The sequence below is a fragment of the Westerdykella ornata genome, assembly GCF_010094085.1.
Source record: "Westerdykella ornata strain CBS 379.55 unplaced genomic scaffold EI97scaffold_1, whole genome shotgun sequence".
NCBI lineage: Eukaryota > Fungi > Ascomycota > Dothideomycetes > Pleosporales > Sporormiaceae > Westerdykella > Westerdykella ornata.
The window spans coordinates 1,372,870-1,399,140 of record NW_022986851.1 but is presented as its reverse complement, the minus strand read 5'-3'; the positions used below and the strand labels follow the sequence as shown (position 1 = coordinate 1,399,140).

Below are 26,271 nucleotides of genomic sequence, written 5' to 3'. Positions count from 1 at the left end.
ACACGCACAGGCAAACATGCGCCGGAAACAGGAATCAAGGGAAACAGGAAATGAGAGAAAGAAAGAGGAGGAGGGGCATAAGGGTTAAGATGTATGTATTGAGCAGGTCATAGTCAGCAGCCCCCAGGCCGCCAGATATCTCAGGGAAGGTAGGAAATATACACTTTGAGGTTGCCAACCTGCTCAGTGCGAATATGAGACGACTGGGCACTCGTAAGCAAACGCGCCCAAACTGGTATGTGGCACCCGCTCGAAGGGTTTGCCGGCAGCTGTCCATGAAACGGGTGCTGGTGCCTGATGCGAAGCTTGCAGGTGCCCAATCTGAATCAAATCCAAAGGGCCACTAATGACATCGAAAATCTAACGTTGAGCCTCTAATAACCGCCCGGTCGGCCGTAGTCGTCACCCGGCCTGGAAGGTGCCTGGCTGCGTCCGCTGCCACCACCTTCACCATAGTGCTTCCGTCGAAGAGCAGCAAGCCTCTTCTTCTTGGTATGAGCGTTGACGTAGGTTCCAATAACGAAGCCGACGATGTTGAAGAAGGGTACCCAGGTATGTTCGGGGAGGAACTTCTGAGCGAAAGCGAGGGAGATTGGGGATACGACCCAGCTGACCTTCATGACGGGCATGAAACCCGCCTTTACGGTCGCCTTGACCTGGTGGAAGGTACGCGCGCCGGCAATTAGCGCCATAGACACGAGGTAGATGGAGTTCTGGATCGGGGAGATCTAGGTGTGTCAGTCCCGCAGGGCAGCCCCGTGTCGTTGAAACAGATACTCACTATCAAGTTGCTGACGAGGATCTGGAGGATCTTTGCTTTCAGGCTGGTGCGACCACGGAAGATCTTCTGCAGGATGCTGATGAGGACATGGCCCAGGGGCGCGCTGACAAAGGCACCGTAGAGGGCCATCTTGGGAACTCTGGACGTGAAGTAGTGGCCATGCTTGCTCCTGTCGTGGGCGATCCAGGAGGCCAGAAATTCCTGAAGACCGGAGAGGGTGCCGGATGTCAACATCTTGGTGCGCAGTGGGTTACTCTGCAGCTGCTTCAGATAAGCCTGGCGCGCACGTCCATGTCAGTGTCTCTCGCATTCGCTGATGAGTTGCGCGCTGCTTACACCGAGATATCCATTGGCACCTCCGCCCTTGGTTAGAGCCTCGCCGACTTGGTGAACGAGGTCTTCTTTGCCCTTTCCCCCGACCACGCCAGCGGCAGCGGACTGGGCCGCCTCGGTCAGCTTGACCGTCTCCTTCTCGAACTTGACCGACATGGTCAGCGCGTCGGCGAGATCGTAACGGTGGTAAGGAGTGGGGAACGCGGAAACGAGGGCAATGGTAGAGAATGGAGCGCACAGCTGGGCCGATGGGGGGGAGGGAAGTGGTGTTGTTGACTCGCGATGGGCTGTTGTTGTCGAGTCCCTCAGGCCTCGGCGACTCCCGACACGGGTTAGCGTGCCAAGCCGGCGGCATCAGCTCTCAGCTCTCCCCCATCTCCACCAGTCTCCACTGTGGGGTTGCAATTGTTATCAAAGCCCGGCAAATAATGCGGCGGCGGTTTATTTGGACGTCGTCCTCGTTACGAAGTATCTACTGACAATGAGGGCAATTGGAAGCTCCCAGCAACCAGGACGATGCCTCTCCCAAGCGGACCATGGCGCTCGCTCCGACAGGAAACATATAGATTCGATGCCTCCAGCCGGCCATATTTCGGAGACGCGAGCCCTGGGGTTCCCCTCGTCCTCTCTGCTTCGCGGAACAGTGACGATGGCCGATTAAGATCGTGGAGCAGCTGAGTGGGCCTTTGCATTGATGTATGAGCTGCTGAATAGGTAGACTGGAGCTCTGCAAGGCTGGTGCAACAGCACGGGGACTTAAAGTCCTTCATCCAACGGATATCTCGCCCTTTGTAGTTTTCGGAAGGCCAGAGACATGGCCACTCACGACCGCCAGCCGGAGCTTCATCGTCCCTTCTCTTCTACAGTTCGAACCTGCCGCGTCCGCATGTGCCGCGTCTAGCTCAACAAGATGTTCGGTTTGTACTACGCTCCTCCAACGTCAGGCTGTCAGGTCTCATGGCGGCGTCCGCACCTGACGCTAGTTCACGTCGTTTCTACATCTGTCTCCCATCGGTCGCTCAATTCTGTTATCTCCCCCCATTCCACTATTCGTCATTTTACCTTTTTTGTTTTCTCAGAGAAGACCAAGTGAAGGACGCGCGGCAGGGCGGGCCGGACTCACTCCTCGTTTGTAAGATACTCCAGACAGGATGCCAAGACATCGACCCTTTCCAAAAAGTGTATGACCACACGCACCAAGCACTCGAGTGCGGACCTATCTGTGTTTCTAAAGACACCTTTACGGCCGGTCCAAAGGTTTCCTGCGGCATGGCTCTCTGAGCTCCATGTGAAGATCTAGTGTCGGTAGCCATATGACATTGTCCCCACCACGAACCGCCCCTCCGTTTTGCTGCACTCGACGTCCTCCCCCCCCCCCCGACCAACTTCGCAGCAGATCATTCCAACATAGCATCCGTCTGTCCCACTTCCCATCATGGTTACGCAAGATTTTGCGGCAAAAGCCCTCGAAGGAGTCTCCAAACTCGTCAAGCATACGGCTGCTCCCCCACGACGCGCAAGGGCTGCCAGTGCCAACTGCTCTCACATCGACATGGACCGCCTGTACACGAGAGAAAAAGTCTGCTGTTTATGCCAGCGTCCTCCGAGCATGGGCTTCCTGTACGTCTGCCGTGCAGATAGGGAATGCCGTCGCTTTGCCGCCACGCAGGCTCTGCTCGACACGGATCCCGATGATGAGCGTAAGAGTATGTCACCGCTGCGTCGAGAACTCGCTGAAGCCGGATTGAGCGAATCCGTCATCCGGCAGGCGGAGCAAGGAGTATACACTGCCGCCCAACTCGGGATACTGAAGAAGCAGAAGTTGGTGCTCAAGCAGACCATCCAAGACACTTACCAGGCTGAGCATGCCCTCTCCGTCGCTGCTCGATTAGAAGCGGAGGCCGAGGCGAAGGCCGAAGCGGGACCCTCACAGGTTCTGGGTGTAGGAAGGCCACCTTTCCCTCCCTCTAAAGTTGACGATCCGGTACCACTTATGTATCTCTTCAAGCATATGTTCCGTCTCGACTAACATGTCTCAGGTCAATCCTCCCTGCAAAGTCCGCGTCTGCCCTGCTTGTCGGCCTTATTTCCAAGACCGCGTCTGGGCCTCCATCGGCCGCATCGCAGGAGAAGAGCTCCAGCCTCTACGCACCTGTGAAGCCAAAAAGCTCCCTGTGAAAGACGCTCGTCCCCTTCGTACCATCGGCCTACGTCCCAACCCCCTTCCTGCTCCCTCCGCCGATCCTCTCCCGACAACAGACGAAAACACACCAACTACATTCAGCACGTCGGCGGATCTCTCCTCCATCTCATCCTCCGCTTTCGGCGAATCAGAAGAAGCCAGCATGGTCACCTTCAAAACAACACAGACGGATGTCTCCTTCCTTGACCGCATGCGCGATCCCCGCCGCCGCTTCTACGCCCTCACCCATCGCTCTTCTACCTCGATTGCGCTCAAGTTGACGTCGCGGCCACTGCAGGGCATGCGCGAAACCCTCAAGTCGATCTTCAAACCGAAGGATCGCGAAACCAAAATGGAGCGGAGTCATTTCCCATCTTCGTCGGGCTTCTCGTCAACGGTGGATAAGTCGAGCATAACGCTCCCCCTGCCTCGTTCCGGGACTGCGCGGAGTATGGCCAGGGGGTTGGTCGAGGGTGAGCGTGTCAGGGAGATGGATCTTGGGCCGCTGAGGCGCGTGAGGAGGCAGAAGGAACGGATTGAGTTTGAGACGGGAGTGGTTAGGGGTGGGTTTGAGATTGGGCCTAGGTTGAGGGTGGAGGTTCCCAAGGGGAGGAGCGTAGAGTTGGAAGATGCGGATGAGCGAGAAGATAGTACTCCGGCGGTTAGACTGGCTGGGTCACTACGTTTGGGTGGGGGAGGAGAGGAGAGTGATGCCGGGAGCGAGGTTTCTGTCGAAGGAGGCGTGGCGCTTACGGAGGAGGCGGTGGAGACGCAGACGCCGGATGTGGTCGATGTGCTTGTGGATGTGTATGGGGACGAGCGGACTGCGGCGAATGGGAGGGAGGCTGCTAGTGAGGGAGGCGAGTGGGCTGGGGAAGGTGAAGACGCTGGTGAGGATGAGGTTGGATTTGAATTGGATGAGGAGGAGACGGTGGCTTGGACGAGGGCTGAGAACGTCATCGCGCAGCTTTGAAGAAAAAAGGTTTATCACGCAGCTTTGAAGAGCGGGGAAGTTGAAGGTCTGGTCGAGTGATTGGGAAATGGAGGGAGAGGAAATATGGGCATTACAGAGGAAGATGCTTGTTTCCTGCCTGGATATGGCTGGGTTGGGCGGCGTTTGGCATACCCATGGCGTTCTTCTGGGTGCGGCATATGGCATGCTATCATGAAGTCGGGCAAGTAGGGAATGGCGCAGTCGGTAATATTGGCGGAGTCTCACTATTCATGGAGTCGCGATAGGATCTTTAACGGGCGGATGATTCCCTTGTCTTATCTCGATTCCGTCACAAGTATATCTTGCTTCTTCTGGCGCTTGCTCCTTTCTCCTTGCCTTCCCTGATATCGCCTCAGGGCGGCAAGCGAAGGACACCACGTGATAATTTAGGGTTACACATTGATTCCTACGTCAAGGGCCCTCCAACACTCTCCCAGGCCGCAGGACGGCCGAGCAAGCACGCTCCCGAACTATTGAATACATTCGAGAACCAATGAAAAGATCCATCACTCATGCCCATAGGTTTGCCCGAAGCAACGCACTGCCCAACTCCACCTCGCTCGCAACCACCTGGCTGCTCACGAAGTTGGGGCTAGTATCTGGGTGGCTGCGGGGGCGGTCCTCCATACTGCTGCTGCCCTGGATATCCCCCTTGCTGCGGCGGGTACTGTCCTTGGGGTGGGTATTGCCCTTGAGGAGGATACTGGCCTGGAGGGGGAGCTCCATATTGCGGCTGACCACCGTATTGCCTGGTGTCTCGAAGTCAGATTGCCGCTGTTTGGAAAAAGTACCACAGGTGAGAACTCACTGTGGAGGAGGTTGACCGTAGCCATACTGGCCAGGAGGTGGCGCCCCATAACCCTGTTGAGGTGCTCCGTACCCGCCAGGCGCCGCGGGATTGCGGGTTTTCTCGTCCTTGGTATCATACGAAGAATCAATGGCACCCAACAGCAGCTTCATGATCCACATATCGGGAGTGAGATCGACGGGCGGGCTCGCTCGGGACATCTCTTCCTGCTCGTTCTCGAAGTCTAGCACGCGATTAGACACGCTCCCTCGGAGGATCAAGACTCAACTTACTTGACGTGCAGTCAACCATGGGGCCGACATTGGGGTCAGAATCGAGCTTAGCAAGGAACTTCTTTGCCGCCTCGTCGTTACCGACCTGGGCAAACTCAAACGAAAGAGCACCACGACCGTATTGCGGGAAGCGACTCAGCGTGTCGTATGCATAGCGAATGGTGTTGAACACGGCATCTTGCGGTTCCCCAGCGGGCTGGCCATCGGTAACGGCGATCACGAGGACTGGTTTACGCAGCTGTCCAGATTGGGCTTTGGAGAGGACAATCTCGTCGATAACCTTCTGCTTCAAGGCTGTCCCCATGGGTGTAAGCCCTTTGAACTGGACGCCCCGCATGATGGACTCAATCTGAGCTTCCGTGGCAACGCCATCCTGGAGAGGGCGACCGTTGTTGTCGCGGAGACCGCTCAGGTCAGTGTTCATGAACCGTATGGAGATGCCATCGGCATCAAAGAGCGTGGCTGCAAAGGCAACACGCTCGAGAATCAGCCTGAGGTCCTTGATGCGGCTGCCTTCTTCTTCAAATTGCATGGAACCGCTGTCATCTATGCCAAGTCAGATCTGTTGCGAGGCAAACGCAGCCCTTACGTACCAATGTACAACACAATGTCGTACAAGGCCAACTTGACAATGTCGTTGGCGAGTTCTTTGGCGACACGCCACCTCTGGATCACTTGGTTGATCAGAGCCGGTGCCTTGTTGGCAATCTGATCCAGCACAGGCGAGTTTGGTGGATAAAAATTCTGGAGCTGCTTCTCCTGAACGCAGGAATTCAAAAGCTGCTTGTAAGCAGCAATCTCAGCGGGGGTCCCCTGGTTAATTGGGGATGCCCCATATTGCTGAGGAGAAGCGCCGCCATACTGTTGCTGCGGAGGATATTGGCCGGGCGGCGGTTGTCCCGGACGACCGTGCTACAGTCATATGTCAGTATTTGCCATACCACGTACAAAGCAAACAATGTCTCGAAGATATTTCTCGATCCATATCAACGAGTACGAAGAACCACAGCACGGGGTATTTGGAAACGAACATGTTGGCCGTATTGCGGCTGCTGGCCGTAACCGGGTTGGAGGCTTTGAGGAGGCTGCTGCTGGCCGTATTGCTGCTGTCCATAACCAGGCTGCCCTTGGGAAGGATAGCTCTGTTGACCGTAAGGTTGTTGCTGTTGGTATGGGGGTTGATTCTGCAATGGATACGGAGACTGCGGCTGTTGGCCAGGTGGAGGAGGTGGGGGTCTGTTGTATGCAGACTGTTGAGGAGGATAAGGGGAGGATCCGTAAGTGCCTTGACTCGGTGCCTGGGGATAGGGTGGTTGTGATCCCGGAGCTCCGTAGGGCGAGGCAGTCATGGGATTCGGGGGAGGGGCAGAAGTCTGTGGGTACGCGTTAGGCGCGTAACTCGGCTGCTGGTAGCCACCGTAATGGGCCATGGTGATGTGCTAAGGCAGTGTTGCCTTCGAGGTGTATGTGTGTGGATCCGCGGCCAGCGGCGAAATCAGGTATCAAACGAGTTCCGGAAGAGGCGCAACCGCAAGGACGCAGAAGGAGGATGGGAAACAAAGTGGCGCAAGGAGAGAATACGTGGACCCACGGTCCGGGTGGCGTGTACTCTTTGATGACGACGTGGAGCAAGGGAAGAAAAGGGCTAACAAGGGGAATGGAGTCGATGTAGTGCTTACCGCGCCTGGATAGGCTTGATACTGTGACTGCCCAGGCTAGTTTGACTCGTCAGCGACTTGCTCCTTGCAGACTCGGGTCGTTACTCACATAACCGCCTTGTGGAGGGCCTCCCTGAGGAGGATAGGCTCCTGGTGGAGCGCCTGCTGCGGCAAGTTTGGATGCAAGCTAGCACAGTAGATGATGGTCAGCCCAGTCTTTGATGACGTTGCGTTGCGGGGCAGGTGGAGGGGCAGTTTGCTGTCTTGGAGCGAATGTGACCACTTACTCCCATGTTTGAAGGTCGAATCAGGGTGTGGTTCTTGCTGGAAGATCGAGGCAATGAAGGTGACGGGTTCTGAAAGGAAGAATGAAGAAAGGGAGAGAGCAGAGGTTGAAGTAGACGTTGGGCTTGGGGAGCTGCTTCCCTGTGAGCACAGCCACATCGCTCGGGGGGTTCACATGTTGGTGCGCTGACTACGGCCCGCACAGCCCTACGCCAAACCACCCTTGGGCATCGGATAGTTAAATGACTGTCGTACAAGTTGCGCGAGTGATTCCATTGTCTGATACTGTGATACACGAAGTGTGCCCTTCACGGGTCGGTGTCTGTGAATCGTTGCGAAATGTGGCGTTTGCTTAAGCCACGTCCAACTTGGTGACGTCCACGAAGTACAGCCAACAAGTCCAAGCAGCTCTTTGCCTCCCTGTTGGGCTTCCACACACACAGTAAGCTACCTAGGTATGATACAGTAAGCCGGCGGGGTTATCAGCTTGGGATATGCGACGCCGTCCCTCCAGTTCTTCTGGCTACGACGATGAGGTGGGGTTGCTTTGCACCGCCACATGAACGTTGTGCGCCACAGACACCCAGTACCCCTGGCACACACAAGAACGTTCTCTTCAGGAGGTCAAGTCTATCTTTGCAGGTAAATTCACCGCTATTTCGTGAGTTACTGGACTAATGCGTGGAAGTCATTTTTGAGTCTCGAGTATGTGGTGGGGATGGGTGGTTCTCATACCGTCACATTCGAAGTTCCCCGTCCTGCTGCTGGACTCTTGCAGGAAAACCCACATCATGAACTTCGCTCGAGTTGTAGGATATCGTCTAAACTGAGGAACCGTCTTCTTTACTACGGCCTCGTGAATTCACCGTTGGCTCACTCCATCATTGCACATGGCAACTCGCCGCTGCGCCTTCATCCCGGACGTCCCATGGCCGAGAGTCCCAACGTATTCAATAGTAAGTACACCCGACCGTATGTACGGATCGTACCTGGGGGGCCTCCATTCGTACGTACAGGCACTCCCTCCAGTACAGTACAGTAGTTACTGAATAAAAGCTCAGTTACGTACTGTTGAATACGTTGACCGAGACAATGCCCCTCGACCGTGTCGCGTGAGAATGAGCAAGGCTATAGTCAATCTCCAGCAGTTGTCATAACCCTCAATTGCACGACTCAACACATTCCCTCCTCAAACAAGCCTGACAAAACTTCCTCGTGGCCCTGCCTCAATCCACGCCTCCTCATGCACCATTCCCACACCCACCCGAAACGCCACGCCACTCCTCAACCTCCTCACCAGCATGACATTCAACGTGCACCAATCCCACTCCTCAAACTCCCCTGTATCAAAATACCTCAACTTCTTCTGCGTCTCCGTCTGCCTCTGCCGCAGCGCCCTCGACACGAGAATGAATTCGAACTGCATAGGATCCTCCTGGCAGTCCTCTGCGAGGTCGATGGGAAGAAGTATACACCCCACAACCCTTTTGCGGGAGTCTTTGATAGCGAGGTTGACGTTCCCAGGCCAGGCGCGCTCGTGCCCTTGGAGAGACCAGGGAGTGCCGTCGATCCAAAAGTGAGCACTGGTAGTGTAAGCAGCGAGGATTTTGGCATTAAGCCACTCCTCTGCCATAGGGTCGATAGCGTCTCGTGGAACAATGTTAGGCAGGAAATCCCTCATATCCACCTCCGGGGGTCCAACATCCTTATTCCCACCCTTCTCGTACACAAGTCTCTCATGTCTCTCCCTCGGAACCCCCAACTTCACCGCCATCCCTTCCCGATTCACAAGAAACCAATCCACCTCCGACCGATACGCCCAATTCGCCATCCAAAACCCCAGATTCACGGGAGTCTCCCACCCGGCCCAACTCCAGCTCGGAAACAGCGGCCTCGCCGGATCGAACAACCTGAAATCCGCCTGTTCTTCTCTCGATTTCCTGCGCTTGCAGACACCCTTGGGAACCCAACATAACGCGTGATCGAAAAATATCTCCGGTAAGCCCTGGAAGAACGCCGTTTCCATTGCTTCCGCGAGCACCGCTCGAATCCCGTCGAACGCATTGAGAATGTCCGTCGGAAACGAGACGTCGCGGTACGTATACTCGGATAGAGCATTCTCGTACGTCTCCATCATGAGTCCTATGCCTGCAATCTTTGCACGGCTGAGGCTCCACTGGCCCCATCGACCTTCGAACGCGGCTTTGTTGCCGTATCTCGCTTTGGGCGACCAGAGTGTTGTGCCCGGCTCCACGGCCGCGGTTCGCGGGATAGACTCGCAGACGGTGTCTTCGGCGAAGGCGTTGCATGAGCAGAGGAAGTAAGCTTGGACGTGTGTGAAGAAGAGGAGACGCCGCGACAGGTGGTGTTCTTGGTAGGTCCAGCAGCGCGTGTCCCAGCGGGCAGTCCTCAGGGCGTCGGAGGCGCACATTGAAGTTGCCGCCATTCGAAGATCGCTGACAGATTTTATTAGCTGCTTCTTCGAGGGTGACGGTTTTGAAAAACCGGGAAGTCCGCTGCATGGGTCCGGGGTTCCTTTGGGGACTGGATACGCGCACACAATGGTGAGTTCGGCGGCGCCGTAGACCCGGTCCATTTGCCGCAATTGCTTTCCTTTGTGCTCTTTTGAGTCCTGGATAATGCACAGGGCGTCGATCCAGAGGTAGCGGAACGCGAGGTCTTTGGAGCACTTGATCGCGTCTTGGATGGTTCCTGGTAGGCGCTGCATATTGCGCGTCAGTGAGCCTTTGGAGAATAGTTCCGCACTGTTGGATTTCAGATGCGTGAGATACGGCGCTGCAGGCCAGCAGTAGCTCAGCGCTACGAATGGCGATCCGTGCGGCATTTCGCAGATGCACATGTTTTCGAGGTCGATGGCAAGGAGGTCCATGGGTTGGAGGGACGCCAGGTGTTCGGGAGAAAGGTTGTCGGGGTTGCTGCAGTACTTCCCGTGCTCTTTCTGGCATATTTCGAGCCATCTCTTTGCTAAACGCACATCGAATCGACCTTCTCGCACAACTCGCCCGCGGAAGGCCGAACTGATACCAAGCTTCTCCGCATCCTCCCCGAGAAATTGAACATAACCCACATACTTCCTCACAGGCTCTGTAAGATGCACTGAGACCTGGATACAATGCACCTTCTGGGTATCTCCTGCTTCTGAATTCCCCGTCTCGGCTATGCAAGCACGGCCGATTGTAACGCTGCCGTCTTCGTCCCGGTTGCGGAAAGGTCGGTCTGTGGCGGTGTCGACGAGGTGGCAGAATGGACATGTGGTGGCTCTTTCTCTGAGTTGGAGTCTTGATCCTAGGGTCTGCTCTTTGTTGCTCGATGGAGTGTCGGTGATGTCTTTCTGATTTGAGGGTCCAGGGGATTGAAAGTAGACCGGGAAATCGATGGTGCGGCAGATGTGGCAGAGAGATTTGGTGGAGTGATCCGAGATATCCATGGTTGGTAAGGTCTATGGAGTGACCTGTTGAGTAAGGAAAGGTCAGATCTAGGATAGATGGTTTACAGTGAGGGTCAGGGAGAAGGTGGGTAAGCACTATTTCCTGGATCTTATGCGGGATGTACGCCTTCGTATACTACTTTTTTCTTTATGCGTACGCTCAGTTACCTGCGACACACTGTTCAACACGTAGGCGCAGGGATCCCACTCAGCGGAATTCTGCTGATGCATACCATGAATGTTTCCCAAAGAAAACGAACCACCTCTTCGAAAAAAACAATTGCAAGCTTGTGGGTTGCAGAGTAGAAGACAAGTCCCAGAAACAAAGATCCGTCTAACTGCAGTGGAGTCAATGAGATGGTGCATCTGACATGCATATGGAAGTGGAGTCTCAAGCACCCCGCAGATTTGGCCCCCATTCACAGTGTACCTGGTATCTGGCCAGTTAGTTGTACAGCACAACTATAGAGCTATAAAGACGAAATTATTTGCTTGGTAGATTCAACAAACATTGTACATCCCCGCACTAAGGGAAAGTTATTGTGTATTCTATCTGTAGTGTTGCTAGTTTTGATTTCATTGTTCATACGAAGTTTTTCTCCCTTTATTCGAATACGAAGCAGCAGACAATGAACAATGAAATCTGGTAACGTGTCTTACAAGCGAGTCGGCCACCCCACCAAGCCTAATCAAAACACCAACTTCTCATCACTATGGCTCTACCTCCACGTGCTCTATCATTATATACTGAAGCTGATATAATGCTTGCCTCCTCCTCTATTAATCATCAGCAGTTTAAAAGCTCTAGACTTGCTGCTTCTACGTATAACGTTCCGAAATCAACACTGAACGACCGATGCGCTGGCAAGCCTGCCCGATGCGATTGCCAGCCCAATTCAAAGAAGCTTACTGAGCTAGAAGAGAAGGTGATTGTTATACATATACTTGATCTGGATCAACGTGGATTTGCGCCTACGTACACAGCTGTACGTGATATGGCCAACAACCTGCTAGCTGCATGTGGTGCAGGCCAGGTTGGCATCCACTGGCCGCGCAACTTCATCAAGCATATAGACAGTCTTACAATATATTTTAATCGGCCATACGATAGGCAGATAGCTCTATGCGAGGATCCTGAGTTAATTAAGAGCTGGTTCAAGCTGGTAGAGCAGACAAAGGCCAAGTACGGCATCTGTGATGAGGATGTCTACAACTTCGATGAGGCTAGCTTTATGATGGGCAAGATTACTACTCAGCTTATTGTAACAGGGTCAGAGAGGAGAGGCCAGCCAAAGGCTATCCAGTCAGGCAATCACGAGTGGGTGATGGTCATCCAAGGAATCAACGCTGCTGGCTGGGCTATCCCACCATTCATTATCTTTGCTGGCTAACACCATCTCTCTGCCTGGTACGAGGAAGCTAATATCCCACACGACTGGGCAATTGCTGTTAGTGACAACGGCTGGACAAACTGTCAGATTTGATAATATCTGAAGATGTCACGGTGATAGAAAGATTGATTGAAGATGGGTTGACTGATTATATTCAGGTGTGTGCTTGTGTATATGAGGCTAGGGCCTGACACCGGTTTTGATGTTCCTTCTCTGGGCACCAAGGCTGCGCAGGGCACTAGCCACTGCAGAGTCACTAGCCACTGCAGAATCACTAGCTACATATCCTCAGATAGTACCGGTACAGACAGTTTCTCCCAGTCCTCCTCTTCAGTCCCAGATAGGATGTCCATAAACTGGCTTACCATCTGACACAAACAATGAGCTAGGAGTTGAGTGGCTAAAGCACTTCAACACTTATACCAAGACTCGTGTTGTAGGTACTCATCGCCTCCTTATCCTTGATGGCCACGAGAGCCATCACTCCCTTGAGTTTCAAGAATTCTACAAGGAGAACAATATCTACACACTCTGTATGCTAGCTCACTCATCGCATCTACTCCAGCCTCTTGACATTGGCTGCTTCGCACCATTGAAGCATGCATACAGCTATGAGATTGAGGCTCTGATCCACCACCATATCAACCACATCATGAAGCTTGAGTTTCTGCCAGCCTTCAAGGCAGCCTTTGATCAATCATTTACATCAACTAACATCTGCTCAGCCTTTCGAGGTGCAGGCCTAGTTCCTCTCCAGCCTGACGTTGTTCTGTCAAAGCTAGATGTGTAGCTCCGTATGCCTACGCCTCCAGCTACCCTAGTAGAGGCTCTCTGGAAGGCTCAAATACCAAGCAACGTACGTGAGCTTGAGGCTCAATCAACGCTAATACGTGATCGTGTTCGGCAGCACAAGAGCTCATCACCAGCTTCAATTATTGAGGCAATTGATCAGCTCAAGAAGGGGGCTGAAGTGATGATGCTCTCGGCTGAGCTGATGTGCGATCGGATTGCTAGCCTTGAGAGAGCTAATGAGATAGCTATAAAGTGGAGGCAGTGCAAGAAGAAGCGGATCCAGAAGCATGAAGTCTTAACAAAGGGAGCAGGAGAGGATATACTTGCTTACCAAGAGGTTGAGGAGCAGATTGCTTGTGAACAGCGACAAGGTGGTGTGTGATCAGGACTCAGCCGCCAGGCTCTGGCACGCTGCCCAAGGTGTAGAGAGCCTGGGCATAACTCAGGTACGTGTAAAAAAGATACTTTAGATACTGCTTAATCTATTGTATTAATAACTACATACTACCTTAAAATGTAGTTGAGTTGTACACTTGAAGATGTGTGCAAACCTAGTAGGGTGGCCGACTCGCTTATATGGCCGACTCGCTTGTAAGACACGTTAGTAATAAGATCATATTCAAACAGCCTTCACCTTCAAAGAAGGGGGAGGGCTGCCATCGTCGTCGTCCGCGGCGCCGGAGTCCCCTGTATCCTTCTCAACGTGTTTCTTATGAGTCAACTTCGAGAAATGGCGGGAGTTTACTAAATGCTTTGGAGGAAATTTATCGTCCGCATGTGCCCGAGAACATTGTTGGCGTTTGCATTGTCCCTCCTTGTAGTGCGCGCACTTGGACCGCTTACACTCCTCCTTATCTACTTCGCAGTATTTGCAAGGAATCCCATGGTCGCATGGCAGCTCGAGTTGATAGCATCGGATGCACAAAACGACCCGTTTCGCGCGTTTCTTCACTGGCATATCGGAGGGGTTTGGAGTTGAGCTGGACGGCAGGTTAGCTGTGTGATTTCAAAGAAAAGAATAGCAAGGGATACCTGTCGCCTTCTCCTCCGCGTTTTCTGCCGCTGCTTCGCGGCTCGACAGCTCGTCTGCGACAGTCGTCCGCGAGGTAGGCGGTAATCTCAAGCTCCAGATCGCGAATCTTGTTGTCCTTGTTGATCAGATCGGCTCGCTGGCTGCGAATAACGTAGTCACGTCTCTTGATCTCTTCTTGCAGATGATCAAACCATTCTTCGTACTCTTCGCGCCGCTGATGGGACTGCAAATCTCTACTGGCCGATTCCAATGTAGAGAACGAGTTCTCGTCCAAGGCCGCTTCCAACTCTTCCCAAGCGGGGTCCTCACTTATTCCACGCTTGCTGGTGTCCTTGAGAGACGCCTCACGGAGGTACTCAAACAGCCTCCTTATTTTCCGCAGGGTGCCCTCAGCGTTCTTGTTGTCAGTGGCCGCTGGCTTTTTTGAGTCGTGACTCTCGGGCTCAGCGAGCTTCGCCGCGTCATTACAACTGGGGGAGTTGCAAGTTGTTGGCATTGTGTCGCTGCGACTCCCGTGCTCATCGGGAGGGGGAGGATCGTCGGTGCGGCCAGGTGGTGCGCTGCGATTCGAAGCAGAATCGGGGTCTCCCAACGCCTCCGTCATCTTGCTACAAATAATGAAAATTGTTGGCTTCACCCTCAGGAGTCAGTAATGGTTGAGATTTATGGAGTCAATACTACAACGGAACAGATAGTGGAAAGCAGCCGCACTGACGGGATTCTCCCAATGGTGACGTCCCTGCACGACAAATATTCTCGGGGTAATCGAACAAGTCCCTGACAAAACCAGACAATGTTCCGCTAAAAGTCCGTGGTGAAAGTCGGTGACGGGATCAAACAATCACGTGATTGCATCTTTCACTGTCCACCGAACTGACAGACGTTTGAGGCAACACTTGGCATTTCCAGCCGCTTCCGCGCAGAGACCATGCTGACTAAAACCGTTAAGCGAGGCCGCCGCCCGGAGTACTTAAGCCCTCTTCCCCCCTCCCTACTCCCTTTCTCTTTCTCTCGAGGGCCGCTGGAACTTTTCAACCTGGGATCACTCCTAGGTTGTGGAAATGAGCTTGCAACGCCGCAAGTATGTTCCGCCGCAGTCAGTCCGTGAAGCCTCTCGGGGCTCGGGGCTGGCTCAAACATCCAGATGGTCATCTTGTCTGGGAGCTTGCGAGCTTTGTCTCGTCAACTCACCAGATGGTTTGTGGCTCTACCCAAGCAATGTCCGCATGGGTCCCCAGCTCAGTAAAAAACCTGCGGGGAGTTGGGGCGTGGCCATTACGGTTGCTGGCGATATCCACTTACCTGTACCTCAGGGTACCGCTTGCTGTCAGCGTAATGAACAGACCCTTTTTTTCATTGATTGACCTGGCTTGCTAGGCAATTGAGGAAGAAATCCCCGGCTTCTGCTCTCGTAGAACATGTGTATGGTAGCTTGTGGTGAGAGCGGTCAGTTGTGCGTCCGACATGTTCACCGCCTCTCACTTCGTGTCCGCCGCGATTCACGTGATATGTTTTCACCGGCGTAACACCTCTTCACCGCCCCAGTTTCTTTTTGAGCAGCTCAGTCTCTCCATCCTCTTTGGCCTCTTCTTCTCAACCCCAACCACCATCGCCGCCCCTTCGCGCAATCCGGACATTGTCGACTACGCGCAATTCTTCTCGCAACCATCAAGAAGTGCATCCTTCTTTCGAGATGGCTCCTCCACTGCTTCACTACCGCCTCAAGGACAGGAAAGACAAGGCCCGCCTCATCACTGAGTTCGAAGCGACGCAACAGGCACGCGAAGATGAGATCAAATCGGTAATCAAATGGTTCGAACGCGTTGGACTCAACCATGCAGAGCTCAGTGAAGGTCTTCAGTTCTCGGCCACCGTCCTGGAGAAACAGGGTAGCTTGGCAACGGAGTGGCGCATCGACAGCTTGTACAACGAACTTGGGATGGAGGACAAGCTAGAAAAGCTTGAGGAGAAGGAGGCGCAGCTCATGGCGAAGGATGAGGAGATCAAGGCGAAGGATATGGAGATTCAGGCGAAGGATGAGGAGGTCAAGGCGAAGGACGAGGAGATCAATGCGAAGGACGACGAGATCAATACGAAGGACGAGGAGATTAATGCGAAGGATGAAGAGATCAAGGCGAAGGATGAACAGATTGCCCAGTTGATGAAGGCATTGAAGGCCAAGGATGAATTGCTTGCTCTGAAGGATGAGCACATTGCCAATCTCAAGGCTGAGAAAGAGCAGGCGGAACTCCAGAAGCAAAATTGGAAGGGGAAATCGGCCCTCTACAAGCGCGAGCTGGATGAGCGGAGCGAGAATCTTGGACGTGCTGGTACTGGCAAAACGTTGACCTTGCCGATGCGTGGAGGACGACCCCGTCGAAACGGGGAGGGCATCTAGGCATATTCTGGTGGAGATCCATGGGAAATTCTGTATGATAATGTGACACTACACTAGGAAGTGGACTGGAACAATGGCTCGTCTATGTATGACTTCTTGAGTAAACGGTGGTTCTAGTTCATCTTGCCAAACTGAATCGCAGTAGAGGAAGTTACAACAGGTTCCTGCCAAGTGGATCGTGAAGGATAACTCCAAGACTGGTTGTAACTACTGGTTCCTTGCCAATAATGTGGAATCAAGCTGTTGCTACATCTATCTATCTTGGCGAGGGATTGACAAGTAGCAGAGATACAATGTGCGATGCCTTCTCCCATGAGTAGCGGGAACCATGATGTATGAAAGAGAGATAGGAATCCACTACTTAATCAAGCACTCCCTTACCGTAGTTCGAAACAGAACGCTGGCATCAAATTGCAAGGAAGGCGGCGTTTCGTCTACTATAAAGAATAGCGGTAGTCATTCGCGTCTACGGGGATGGGTGGACAAAGGTGCTTTGTCCATCTCGTATCCTCTACTACTGAACATCCGTATCATATGCATAGTCCAAATGCCCCTCGCGGTACCTCGAGGCTGCCAATTGCTGTATTACTCAGTATCACTGTCATTATGCTATCGCCCATGACGAAAACATCCCTTGCTTATCGCTGCACACATGTGCAGTTTGTCTTTCTAGCTCTACAGTATTCCTGGTCATTTCGCCGTACGCCTAACCAAAAGGTTCTGATCCGGAACACCCGAACGGAGAGATCCCAGCATAGAAGAGAGAACTGAGGTGCAGATCGTACATGGGACTGAACCCTGTCGCAGGCATTTACCACGCTTGCATGTGGTTGACGGGCGAATACACACTGTTATTCTCCGTGGATGGTTATGTGTTGTTGAGTAAAACCTGCGTTTGCTAGATATGCCTGCATCTTCTTGTTCAATGTATGAGTATAATGAGGTCAGAAATAATTGTTGAGGCGTACATAATAGCGTGCATGATGATTTAGAATCACTTAGAGTGGTGGGATCTAGGTCGACCCATTGTATTGGTATGGACGCTATACCATCCATTGCCTGCTTCCCAGAAATCGAGGTCAATTGCATGCTGATATATTTGTCCAACATTGAAAGGTGGGAGAAGCCTGATGAGAGGTACTATGCGAAAACCACATGCCCTAGGGTAACGCCTATCCTATGATGGCCGGAATCTATACCAACTTGTAACTTTCGCTGATCCTGCATTACATTTGCTGTTCTTGTACAAACTGCACTCGCAAGAGTAAACCCTTCACTAACAGTACTGAGGCAGCAAAAGCCTCGGACCACGACCATTTGGACGCGACGTTCATCACCACAGCTTCAGATTCCGCCTCACTCTCGGATGATCGTAGCAATCAAAACCTTCTCTCCGCGCGGAATAGGCTCAATTCGTGCGCACTAACCAAATTCTTGAGGAGCAGAGCACGTGAGCCCAAGCGGCGGTGAAAGGCCATCCGCTCTCACTTTTCCACGGTCACCGCCTGGGCCTGCTCGAGCCCACGAAAGCTTGGAAAACCTCCTTTACTACTTTTTCCTCGCTACACCGCAACCTTTTCCAACAATTCGGCACTTTGTCAGTATCCGTTCCGCCCACCAGCGAAAGTTGTTGCATCTACCGCCCAACGATGTCCGCGAACAACGACATTTTTAGAATCAGGTTCGATGCTGCAGGCGACACACAAATATCTGGTGAGCAGCTGGTGGAACTGGGCCTCTTCATGGATCACGACGGCAGCCTCTATACCTTAGAAGACTGGAACAATCCCGAGGGGAGGATTCCACTGATGGAGCAAGACTTGAGAGTTCGACGCCTTGTGATCTTTTACAACAAGGTAGAGGGCAGTCTCTGCATCGACGAGCACGTGGCGAAAGAGACAACATCCGTCGTCGAGATGCTTGAGGAGGAGAGCAACAAAACCGCCGCTTGTTGGATTGACGCCGAACGTCGGCTCAAGAAGAAGGTACAATATGGACGGTTCGAATCTGTGAGGCTCTACTGACGAAAGGCAGACCGATGAAGCGTCGGCATACCAGGCCAACTTGAGGAGGCCGAAGTGACCATCAAGACCATGGAACATCATCAAGCAGAGACCGATAGGAAGCTTCAGATTGCGCTGGCCGAGATTGACGCCATGAAAGCAAGGAGGGCGGAAGAGAGAATCCAGGAACTGGAACAGGCCTTGAGCGAATTGAAGCTTTCCGTAGACCGGACTATTGAAGAAAAAGATCAGGCCATCGAGCAGATACGCGTGCAAGCCGGTATGTTCAGAGAACGTTTGCGAAGTGCCGAAGCATCACAGGACCACGTCAACCAAGGCCTTCGAACATCGAGACGTCGACGATACTGCCGCCGAAACCATGCCCTAGCCAATCTCCAAGAGACATCCACACATATCGGAGACCAAGTGAGCCTTGGAGATGAACGGGAGATCGCTAGTAGGAACTCGGCGGATGCTCTTGTTGAAGATGATGGACAGGTTATGTTCTAGGGAAGTAACGCCTTGCAAAAGCGTGGACCGAGAAGCTCTGAGGAGCATCTTCAGCTGGGGATAGTAATCGAAGAATGTGCCTACTGCAAATGAATACACTGTCTATTAAACCTGTCTTGCATTTATATGTCAAGCAACCCCTTCTCCCTTCCGTGATTCGTCCTGTTACACATGTCTATGCAGGTTCTATGAGCACTTATCCAGAAGGAATTAAATAAGACGCCTCATCGAATATTGCACCGTATATCGCTCTGAGCAGGCCTCTGCTTTTCGCCACCGTACATGCGCTGAGCGTGCCTTCGCTGGCCAAGCGAGCAATCAATGCTATTGTTGGCCGCAAACACGCGAATGAAGCCAATCATTCTCCGTGGTTATCAACATCTCAAAGGCTAAGGGTGTACTTTCGGGGAGGCCGGAGCGGTGGTGTCGGTTGTGGGAGGCTTTCGGCTTACTCATACGCTCCGCTCGATGTCTGCCTGTATTCATTTGGTCGGGGTTCTGGCGCACGTCTTGGAAGAGATGGCTCAAGGTGGATCGCTGGCGGTTGGTATAAGAGTGCGAGTGGAAAGATGGAACATAGGTGGATCGAGACTAGTATATGATTTTGGGGCCCGTGTTCAGAGCTTGTGACTTACCGGTCCGATTGACGGACTGTTTCGAGCTTCCGCAGACAAACCGGCATCTCGGTGATGGATTGGAAACGACCAAATGAGTTGAACTGTTCAATCCACTAACCTTACCATATTGTAAATTGATCTCACCGCCGGAAACGTCGTCCCTGGCTCGACTCAATTCCCATACTCGCCTTCTTCCCTTAGCTGTAAGTAGAATCTCCCCCATCATCTCTCTGAAAGCAGAGCGCTTCTTGAGAATTTTGTACGTACCCTCATCGCTTCCTCCCTGTGTGTTATGAGTTGACGAGTGCCAACGTCACCGGCTTTGCATCCTCCTCCATCACATCCTGGACTTGTACCCTGATGTGCGGTATCTTCACTGCGGCGTCGAATCCGTGATGGTGAGAGTGAAGCCGTTGTGTTTTTCACACTCTCATGCCGTGCTGGGTGATGGGTGTGTCGTTCCGTGAGACTGGTCTAGTGCAGCTGCCTGTAGCAAATGTCTGCGTTCTCTGGATGCTGTATGATGTTCGAAGTCGTTGTGATGCGGAAGATGGAGCTGCAACATGAGGGCGAGGCCACGGAAACGCATGATCTCGAGACGGCACAATAGGGCTTGCGGAGCGCAACACCGTTCCTGCAAGTGGCACAGCCTTGTAATAGTACAATGATATCCCCTTCCTCAACTGCCCGGCAAGCCAGGACACTCAATGAAAAAGATGTGTCGGTGTATGCAACACCTGGTGGTTCCAAAAAATGTTCGTCATTTTCGCCGACTGCAGCGGTACCATGGGCACGAGTTACACACTTGGTAGAGTCTGCTGTCTGTGGTCAAGCGGCAAACTTCTCAAGTTCCGTCCCTGAAGAAGAGCTCTCCAAGTTCGATTCTTGAAAGAAGATTCCGTGGGGCCAGCAGTCCGGAGCAGAGCCTGTGTGTAACGCATCTGACTTGACAAAGCAAGTTTGCCAATGACTCAGACAGAGGACATCAAAAGGAGATAAAAGAACCCCTCGAGATCGTGAAGATCAACTGCGCGATGACGGTTCGAAAAGCTGGGTCACATTTCCAACAAAGACTGCAACAGGGAGCCTCAAACAAGTTGAGACAGGCCTGAAGTCACGTCTCCGCCCAGTCTCCAGGAGCGTGGAGCCTCATCACACACATCAGGGTCCCAAGCCCTGGCAAGGTGATATATGAGGAGAAGGTAAGAGGAAGGGAGGGAGAGGGGTTTATATAGACGGAGAGTGGGCCTCGCTTAAGGATTATGTAAGCCCTGCCTGGCTCGAGCTCCGGAAGTTGCTGGAAGCGCCAAGGGTTCTCCGATCAGGCAGCGAGAGTGAAAGGCAGGTCACGTGCATGCGCTCGAGGATGCAGTCCAGAGGTCATGATCTCAGGGCCTCCTCTGAAAGATAGGCTTGTCTGTTGTACATCTCTACGTGCATATAATTACTTAACAAATTGCGTCGCCTTTTGCATCCTAAGAGACCCTGCAACAGCTACCGCATTCATATATGATTCATATATGCAACGTGAGGTTGCAAGGCTTTCCTTTGCGCTGCTCTTCACTGTTCGACAGTTATCTACCCGTCTGGAGGGCGATGGCACTGTCCCTTGCCGTCTCAAGAATCGAAACGTGAATGCCAGCGCGCCGCACTTTGGCAGGTTTCAGTATACGTTTTCACGTTTTCACAGCGCCCGAAAACACAACTGAGGCTTCCTGGCAGAACTTTTCTCCGTGAAATTTTGCCTAGCGCTTGGCGAGGCAAGAACACTCACTCTCCCGTCCTATCGCGCGCACTTCGCACTTCAACACAACCCCAGCGCCATCATGTCTGGCGGACCGCAGAAAGACACCCATCCCAGCCGTCCTCGGAACCAGGATGGCTCACTTGAATTGGCTCGCTTTAGCACTGACCCCAACTACGATATTGCCAACTATGATCGTGACAGCGGACCAACGGAAAGCACGAATCGCAAGGAAGAGCGTGTCGACGATCGCGAAAAGGGATTTGGGAGCTGCCCAAGCAAGGGCATCGATGACACTGGAGACTGCCTACAACGAATCAGAGCACTTCTTCACGGCGACTCGGACCCCTCAAGCCCCGGCGACGATTTCAATGGCCGGGGCGACATTTTCAATGGCGGGGATGACGATCATGGTCCCGACTTCGCTGCTCAACTGGAGCAGCTACTTCAGAAGGCACTAGAGGAGATATCAGCTGGGGAACACGAGCGACGTGCCACATTGCTCCAAATGCAAGATACCTTCCGAAACTTCCGAGACGCATACGACACAATGCAACGGGCCTCACACGAAAGAAGCAATACCGTTCTGGAGTTGGGTATTCATCTGGCGGGCAAGGGCCTCGTGTACACGGGAGAGCGCTGCGACATTGAAGCACATCATCGGCGAAGCATTCTCAAGAAGGAGCTGGCTATTCAAACTTTGCATGATATGGCAAAGCAAGACAGGCAAATGCTCATCGACAAGCAAAGAGAGTGTGAAGAGCTTTGGCGAGATAAAGAGGCTTTGGCGAGGTTATACAACGGCGTATGCAGGGAAACAAGCGGGACGGCCATCAAAAGGTCCGCCAACACTGCTAGGTGCGCTGCCACACAAGCTGTTTGCCACTTTCTCTAACATCTCAATCCAGCTTATCGTCAAATGAGCTTCAGCCGGATAGCAAACGTCAAAAGCGAATAGTGCAATGCATTGAGTGCTACCGGAATGATATCGATTGCGACGGTAAGGAGTTCTGTGCGCCGTGTCGGGAGAAAGGCGTGCCTTGCGAGCGTTCCAGGTGCCCACATTTTGGGTTGGGAAAATGCCATAGACCGCGCTGCACCATGGCTCACGAAGGTGACGGTTTTGCCCCAGAGAGCATCTGCGAGATTACCGTCGCGTTAGGAAAGTCCGTGGGGCTGGGAACTAAATGCACGAAATTGTTCCAAGGCTGTACCCATACAGCTCTTACAAAACAAAACGAGGGATTTTCTGTACCTAGACAAACCTTAAAAGTGAGAACTAAGACTATACCACTCTTCAATCAGGACGTAGTTGACAAAGGTGCTACTTCGCCTGTCCAAAATCTAAGAGTGGATTGTGAGGACGTTCACCTTTTGACGGTTGACGTTGGAATAAGGTGTGGACCGTCCTTCTCGGCTTACATACATGGCAAAATGGCAGGTTACTAACTTGAACGAGCTAAAGGGACCGGTATTCATCACCCATCCCACTGATTGGCTACATTGGCAACGAGCGCTTGAGTATCATCAAAATCATTCAAGAACACCTTAAATTTTCCGAATATTTTTCTTTTCAGGTTTATTGGACGGTTTCTCTAAGAACAGCTCAAGTGTAATCACGTGTCAATTCAAATTCATGACTAATTCAAAGAATCTTGCCCGGCCGATGGCGATGATTACGGAACATAGCACATGACGATTGGAAGCTTCTACAAAACCGTTTACAAACGCTAGCAACGGAGCGGAAGTATAAAAATTGCAGTCGCCGGTAGATTCAAAGCCGTTCAGTCACCTACACACGTCTCAATCAACCCAACTTATCTACACAGGAAACGGACAACTAAGGGTATCCGCATTGCCCCACCTCATAGTCTCAACTTCGGAGATCGCAGCTATCTGAGACAAGGAATTCCACTGTCAACCCACAAGTTTGCGCAACATCCAGCGGCCTTACCATCAATCGAAACCGCGCCGAATAGATTGAAATCGGCTTCACGAAATCAAGAGCCATGCCTATCGAGATCTCCGCACCGCTCCACCTCCAAACCCTCCTCGGTTCGAATACCTACCTCCTCGTCGACTTCTATGCGACATGGTGCCCGCCATGCAAGGCGATCGCGCCTGTCTTTGAGCAGCTCTCGTCTCAACATACCATCCCCGGAAAGCTCGCCTTTGCGAAGGTGAATGTGGACGAGCAGACGGAGGTAGCAGCGAAATATGGAATCACCGCCATGCCGACGTTCCTGCTCCTGAAGGGGAATCAAGTGGTTGAGAGCGTGAGGGGGGCGGACGTTCGCCAGATCAAGTCTATCGTGGAGAGAGTAGTTGCTGAGGTCGGCAAGGCGGGCACGGAGGAGGAGAAGAAGGAGACCAAGGCGGCGCCAAAGTCAACGGAAGGGTTGTCCATGGTGGAAAGGCTGGGACTGAAGGCGCCTTGATGAATTTGGGTTTAGAATGATGAAAGATACGGAGGACGGCAGACTGATTCAAGTGGTGGTGGGTGTTCGAATGAATGGCACTCGTCGCATTTGTGGTCAGGAGAGGCACGATTATGAGAGCTTTGATACCCCGATAAGGTCATTCGTTGAATTAGCTGTTTCCATAGCGCGTTCGTAAATGAATACGGACTTATGGAAAGTCCAAATTACACAGTAAGATCGATATGTGCACATAACAACTGGAGTTCCGATGAATCCGTCGGATTGGTTAATCGTCCAACCTGAAGCCACGACCCTTTCACAGCTAGCTGGACGCGTCGAGTAGCAACCGATTCTTTGCAGGGAAAGGAGAGATCGGCAGTTGGTGTTGATTTTATGATTAATAAAGCTCTTGCTGAAACCGTAAAAGGACACGTTCCCCGCCAAGCCTGCCGCCACCGCTCTCGACCTCTCCTCTATCCTCAGACTTCGGAGTTGCTCCGACGCTAAATAAACCAATCCCTACTGCTTGGAGTCTCCAGCACCCCATTGAAGCTTCAAACTTCACCTACACAGTATGCTGTTCAAGAGCGTGCTTCCCGCGGTGGTTGCGCTGCTCCCCGCCCTCGCCTCCGCCTCCGCCGTACAGGACCTCACGCCGTCGAATTTCGACAAGGTCGTACTGAAATCGGGCAAGCCGGCTCTCGTCGAGTTCTTTGCGCCCTGGTGCGGACATTGCAAGAACCTCGCCCCCACATACGAAGAGCTCGCGACGAATTTCCAGCACGCAGCCGACAAGGTCATCATCGCCAAAGTCGATGCGGATAACCACAAGGATTTGGGCAAGAAGTACGATGTAAAAGGCTTCCCGACGTTGAAGTGGTTCGACGGAAAGAGTAAGACTCCGGTGGAGTATGAGGGAGGACGCGATTTGGAGAGCTTGCAGAAGTGGATCACAGACAAGACGGGAATACGGCCGAAGGTCAAGGGCAAGCTTCCTAGCCGTGTGGTGATGCTCGATGACAAGAGCTTCAAGGAGAAGGTTGGTAAGGAGCAGGACGTGCTTGTCGCATTCACTGCGCCTTGGTGCGGACGTAAGTCAGCCCTGATCAGCTTCTGTAAGGGCTTTGGCTAACAGCAATTATCAGACTGCAAGAACCTCGCTCCTACATGGGAGACTCTCGCCAACGACTTCGCGACCGAGCCCGGCGTTCTCATTGCCAAAGTCGATGCCGAAGCCGAGAACAGCAAGGCCATCGCCAAGGAATTCGGCATTCAATCCTACCCGACGATCAAGTACTTCAAGAAGGGCTCCCTTGAGCCGCTCCCCTACGAAGGCGCTCGCGCCGAGAAGGACTTTGTCCAGTTCATCAACACGAACGCTGGCACACACCGCGCTGTCGGCGGAGGCCTTGACGCGACTGGCGGTACTATCGAAGTCCTCGATGCTATTGTTTCTAAGTTCCAAAACGCCTACGCGGATGGAGTAGACGAGATCAAGAAGGCAGCCGAGGGTATCCAGGACAAGTATGCACAGTACTATGTCAAGGCGTTCCAGAAGATTAGTGCGAACAAGGAGTATGCGGAGAAGGAGCTGAAGCGTCTCGAGGGCCTGATCAGTAAGGGGAATCTTGCCCAGGAGAAGCTGGATGACTTGACCAGCAGGAGCAATATTCTGAGAAAGTTTATTGCTCAGAAGGAGGAGGAAGAGAAGAGCGAGTTGTAGACCTGCTTTGACGATGGTCTCGATTGAGGCTCAGTGATTCGAATGCATATTTGAGCGTGCTTGAGGATCGAAACAGTGACGATGAGCCCCTGGGGCTTTTGGACAAACCTTTTTGTATCAATAACGAGAAATGCATTATAACATGATTGCATGCAGAGGATATTCAATTATGTTATGTCGTGACAGTGAACCCCAGAACGCCCCGCAAAAATAGGAGCACTTGATGCTCCAAAAACCGAAACTATTTTCTGTCCATTGCCCAGACAGACGCTGCTCTACTTTCCAGACCCTGACCCCTTTGCACCCTCTGCAGTCTGTATGGTGGCTTCGAGATTGTCAAGCCGTCGAGACATGTCATCCACTATGCTTGTTAGCTTCCACGCTCTACAACCACAAATTTACTGCACTTAAACAGGGGAGTTGAGCTCCGGAATCAATAATGTTTCACTCACTCTTAGCAAGCAACTCGCTGCTCACACTGCTGAACTTCGTCGTCAACTGGTTCAGCATTTCGTCCACAGCCGCCACCAGCTCGGCTCTCGCGGCATCGGGGTCGGCGGAGGAGCTTGACGGAGACTTCACGGATGTTAAATTGGTATATGTCGAGGCTGGCCAAGGAGAGAAGGAAACATACGGGTACATCTCTAGGTGGGGATGTGGAATTTGAATTCGACATGTTGAATGCGGGGGATGACTGATTCTTGCGGCGTGGATTGTTTCTCAACCCCGCGAAGAGCTCTCCGGGACAGATGTTTAGATTGTTGTATACAAGTAATTGAACAGTTCAACTAGATATCTTGACCTGGAAGTTGTCGGTCGGTGTATACGCTCAACACGTGATTCCCGACCATCCCCAGCCCTGCCAAGCATGCCGCCTTC

General features: G+C 52.6%; 12 protein-coding genes across 12 annotated transcripts; 7 read left to right on the top strand and 5 right to left on the bottom strand.

The window, feature by feature from the left end:
- Positions 1-145: 145 nt before the first annotated feature.
- EI97DRAFT_20361 (uncharacterized protein) lies at positions 146-1,394 on the bottom strand. Its single transcript, XM_033793709.1, has 3 exons — positions 1,118-1,394; positions 782-1,057; positions 146-728 (listed from the first exon to the last, which is right to left on the bottom strand). Exons 1-3 carry the CDS (start codon positions 1,268-1,270, stop codon positions 375-377), a joined length of 783 nt encoding a protein of 260 aa, XP_033658643.1. The 5' UTR covers positions 1,271-1,394; the 3' UTR covers positions 146-374.
- Positions 1,395-2,481: 1,087 nt separating this feature from the next.
- Positions 2,482-4,663, top strand: EI97DRAFT_389447 (uncharacterized protein). Its single transcript, XM_033796203.1, has 2 exons — positions 2,482-3,098; positions 3,154-4,663. Exons 1-2 carry the CDS (start codon positions 2,550-2,552, stop codon positions 4,267-4,269), a joined length of 1,665 nt encoding a protein of 554 aa, XP_033658642.1. The 5' UTR covers positions 2,482-2,549; the 3' UTR covers positions 4,270-4,663.
- On the bottom strand, positions 4,545-5,917 carry EI97DRAFT_429172 (uncharacterized protein). Its single transcript, XM_033797383.1, has 4 exons — positions 5,371-5,917; positions 5,235-5,321; positions 5,099-5,205; positions 4,545-5,039 (listed from the first exon to the last, which is right to left on the bottom strand). The coding sequence occupies exons 1-4, from the start codon at positions 5,900-5,902 to the stop codon at positions 4,869-4,871; spliced, it is 897 nt and encodes a 298-aa protein (XP_033658641.1). The 5' UTR covers positions 5,903-5,917; the 3' UTR covers positions 4,545-4,868.
- Positions 5,918-6,050: 133 nt separating this feature from the next.
- On the top strand, positions 6,051-6,911 carry EI97DRAFT_20267 (uncharacterized protein). The gene has a single exon (XM_033793699.1). The coding sequence runs from the start codon at positions 6,198-6,200 to the stop codon at positions 6,687-6,689; it is 492 nt and encodes a 163-aa protein (XP_033658640.1). The 5' UTR covers positions 6,051-6,197; the 3' UTR covers positions 6,690-6,911.
- Positions 6,912-8,125: 1,214 nt separating this feature from the next.
- Positions 8,126-11,205, bottom strand: EI97DRAFT_429171 (HET-domain-containing protein). Its single transcript, XM_033797382.1, has one exon. The coding sequence runs from the start codon at positions 10,759-10,761 to the stop codon at positions 8,503-8,505; it is 2,259 nt and encodes a 752-aa protein (XP_033658639.1). The 5' UTR covers positions 10,762-11,205; the 3' UTR covers positions 8,126-8,502.
- A 2,400-nt stretch (positions 11,206-13,605) lies between these two features.
- EI97DRAFT_20137 (uncharacterized protein) lies at positions 13,606-14,511 on the bottom strand. Its single transcript, XM_033793682.1, has one exon. The coding sequence runs from the start codon at positions 14,471-14,473 to the stop codon at positions 13,937-13,939; it is 537 nt and encodes a 178-aa protein (XP_033658638.1). The 5' UTR covers positions 14,474-14,511; the 3' UTR covers positions 13,606-13,936.
- A 1,159-nt stretch (positions 14,512-15,670) lies between these two features.
- EI97DRAFT_454318 (uncharacterized protein) lies at positions 15,671-16,375 on the top strand (the record flags this gene model as incomplete). Its single annotated transcript, XM_033800527.1, has 1 exon — positions 15,671-16,375. The coding sequence occupies one exon, from the start codon at positions 15,671-15,673 to the stop codon at positions 16,373-16,375; it is 705 nt and encodes a 234-aa protein (XP_033658637.1).
- A 1,649-nt stretch (positions 16,376-18,024) lies between these two features.
- Positions 18,025-18,888, top strand: EI97DRAFT_454317 (uncharacterized protein; the record flags this gene model as incomplete). Its single annotated transcript, XM_033800526.1, has 2 exons — positions 18,025-18,360; positions 18,448-18,888. 2 exons carry the CDS (start codon positions 18,025-18,027, stop codon positions 18,886-18,888), a joined length of 777 nt encoding a protein of 258 aa, XP_033658636.1.
- A 2,017-nt stretch (positions 18,889-20,905) lies between these two features.
- On the top strand, positions 20,906-22,865 carry EI97DRAFT_497777 (uncharacterized protein; the record flags this gene model as incomplete). The annotated part of the gene is made up of 3 exons (XM_033802523.1): positions 20,906-22,107; positions 22,158-22,646; positions 22,715-22,865. Exons 1-3 carry the CDS (start codon positions 21,332-21,334, stop codon positions 22,863-22,865), a joined length of 1,416 nt encoding a protein of 471 aa, XP_033658635.1. The 5' UTR covers positions 20,906-21,331.
- A 77-nt stretch (positions 22,866-22,942) lies between these two features.
- Positions 22,943-23,889, top strand: EI97DRAFT_429169 (thioredoxin-domain-containing protein). Its single transcript, XM_033797381.1, has 2 exons — positions 22,943-23,017; positions 23,079-23,889. Exon 2 carries the CDS (start codon positions 23,259-23,261, stop codon positions 23,685-23,687), a length of 429 nt encoding a protein of 142 aa, XP_033658634.1. The 5' UTR covers positions 22,943-23,017; positions 23,079-23,258; the 3' UTR covers positions 23,688-23,889.
- A 95-nt stretch (positions 23,890-23,984) lies between these two features.
- On the top strand, positions 23,985-25,546 carry EI97DRAFT_491121 (protein disulfide-isomerase A4 precursor). The gene is made up of 3 exons (XM_033802253.1): positions 23,985-24,047; positions 24,097-24,760; positions 24,815-25,546. Exons 2-3 carry the CDS (start codon positions 24,244-24,246, stop codon positions 25,390-25,392), a joined length of 1,095 nt encoding a protein of 364 aa, XP_033658633.1. The 5' UTR covers positions 23,985-24,047; positions 24,097-24,243; the 3' UTR covers positions 25,393-25,546.
- Positions 25,533-26,220, bottom strand: EI97DRAFT_463481 (uncharacterized protein). Its single transcript, XM_033801360.1, has 3 exons — positions 26,027-26,220; positions 25,845-25,968; positions 25,533-25,753 (listed from the first exon to the last, which is right to left on the bottom strand). The coding sequence occupies exons 1-3, from the start codon at positions 26,066-26,068 to the stop codon at positions 25,668-25,670; spliced, it is 252 nt and encodes an 83-aa protein (XP_033658632.1). The 5' UTR covers positions 26,069-26,220; the 3' UTR covers positions 25,533-25,667.
- Positions 26,221-26,271: the final 51 nt, after the last annotated feature.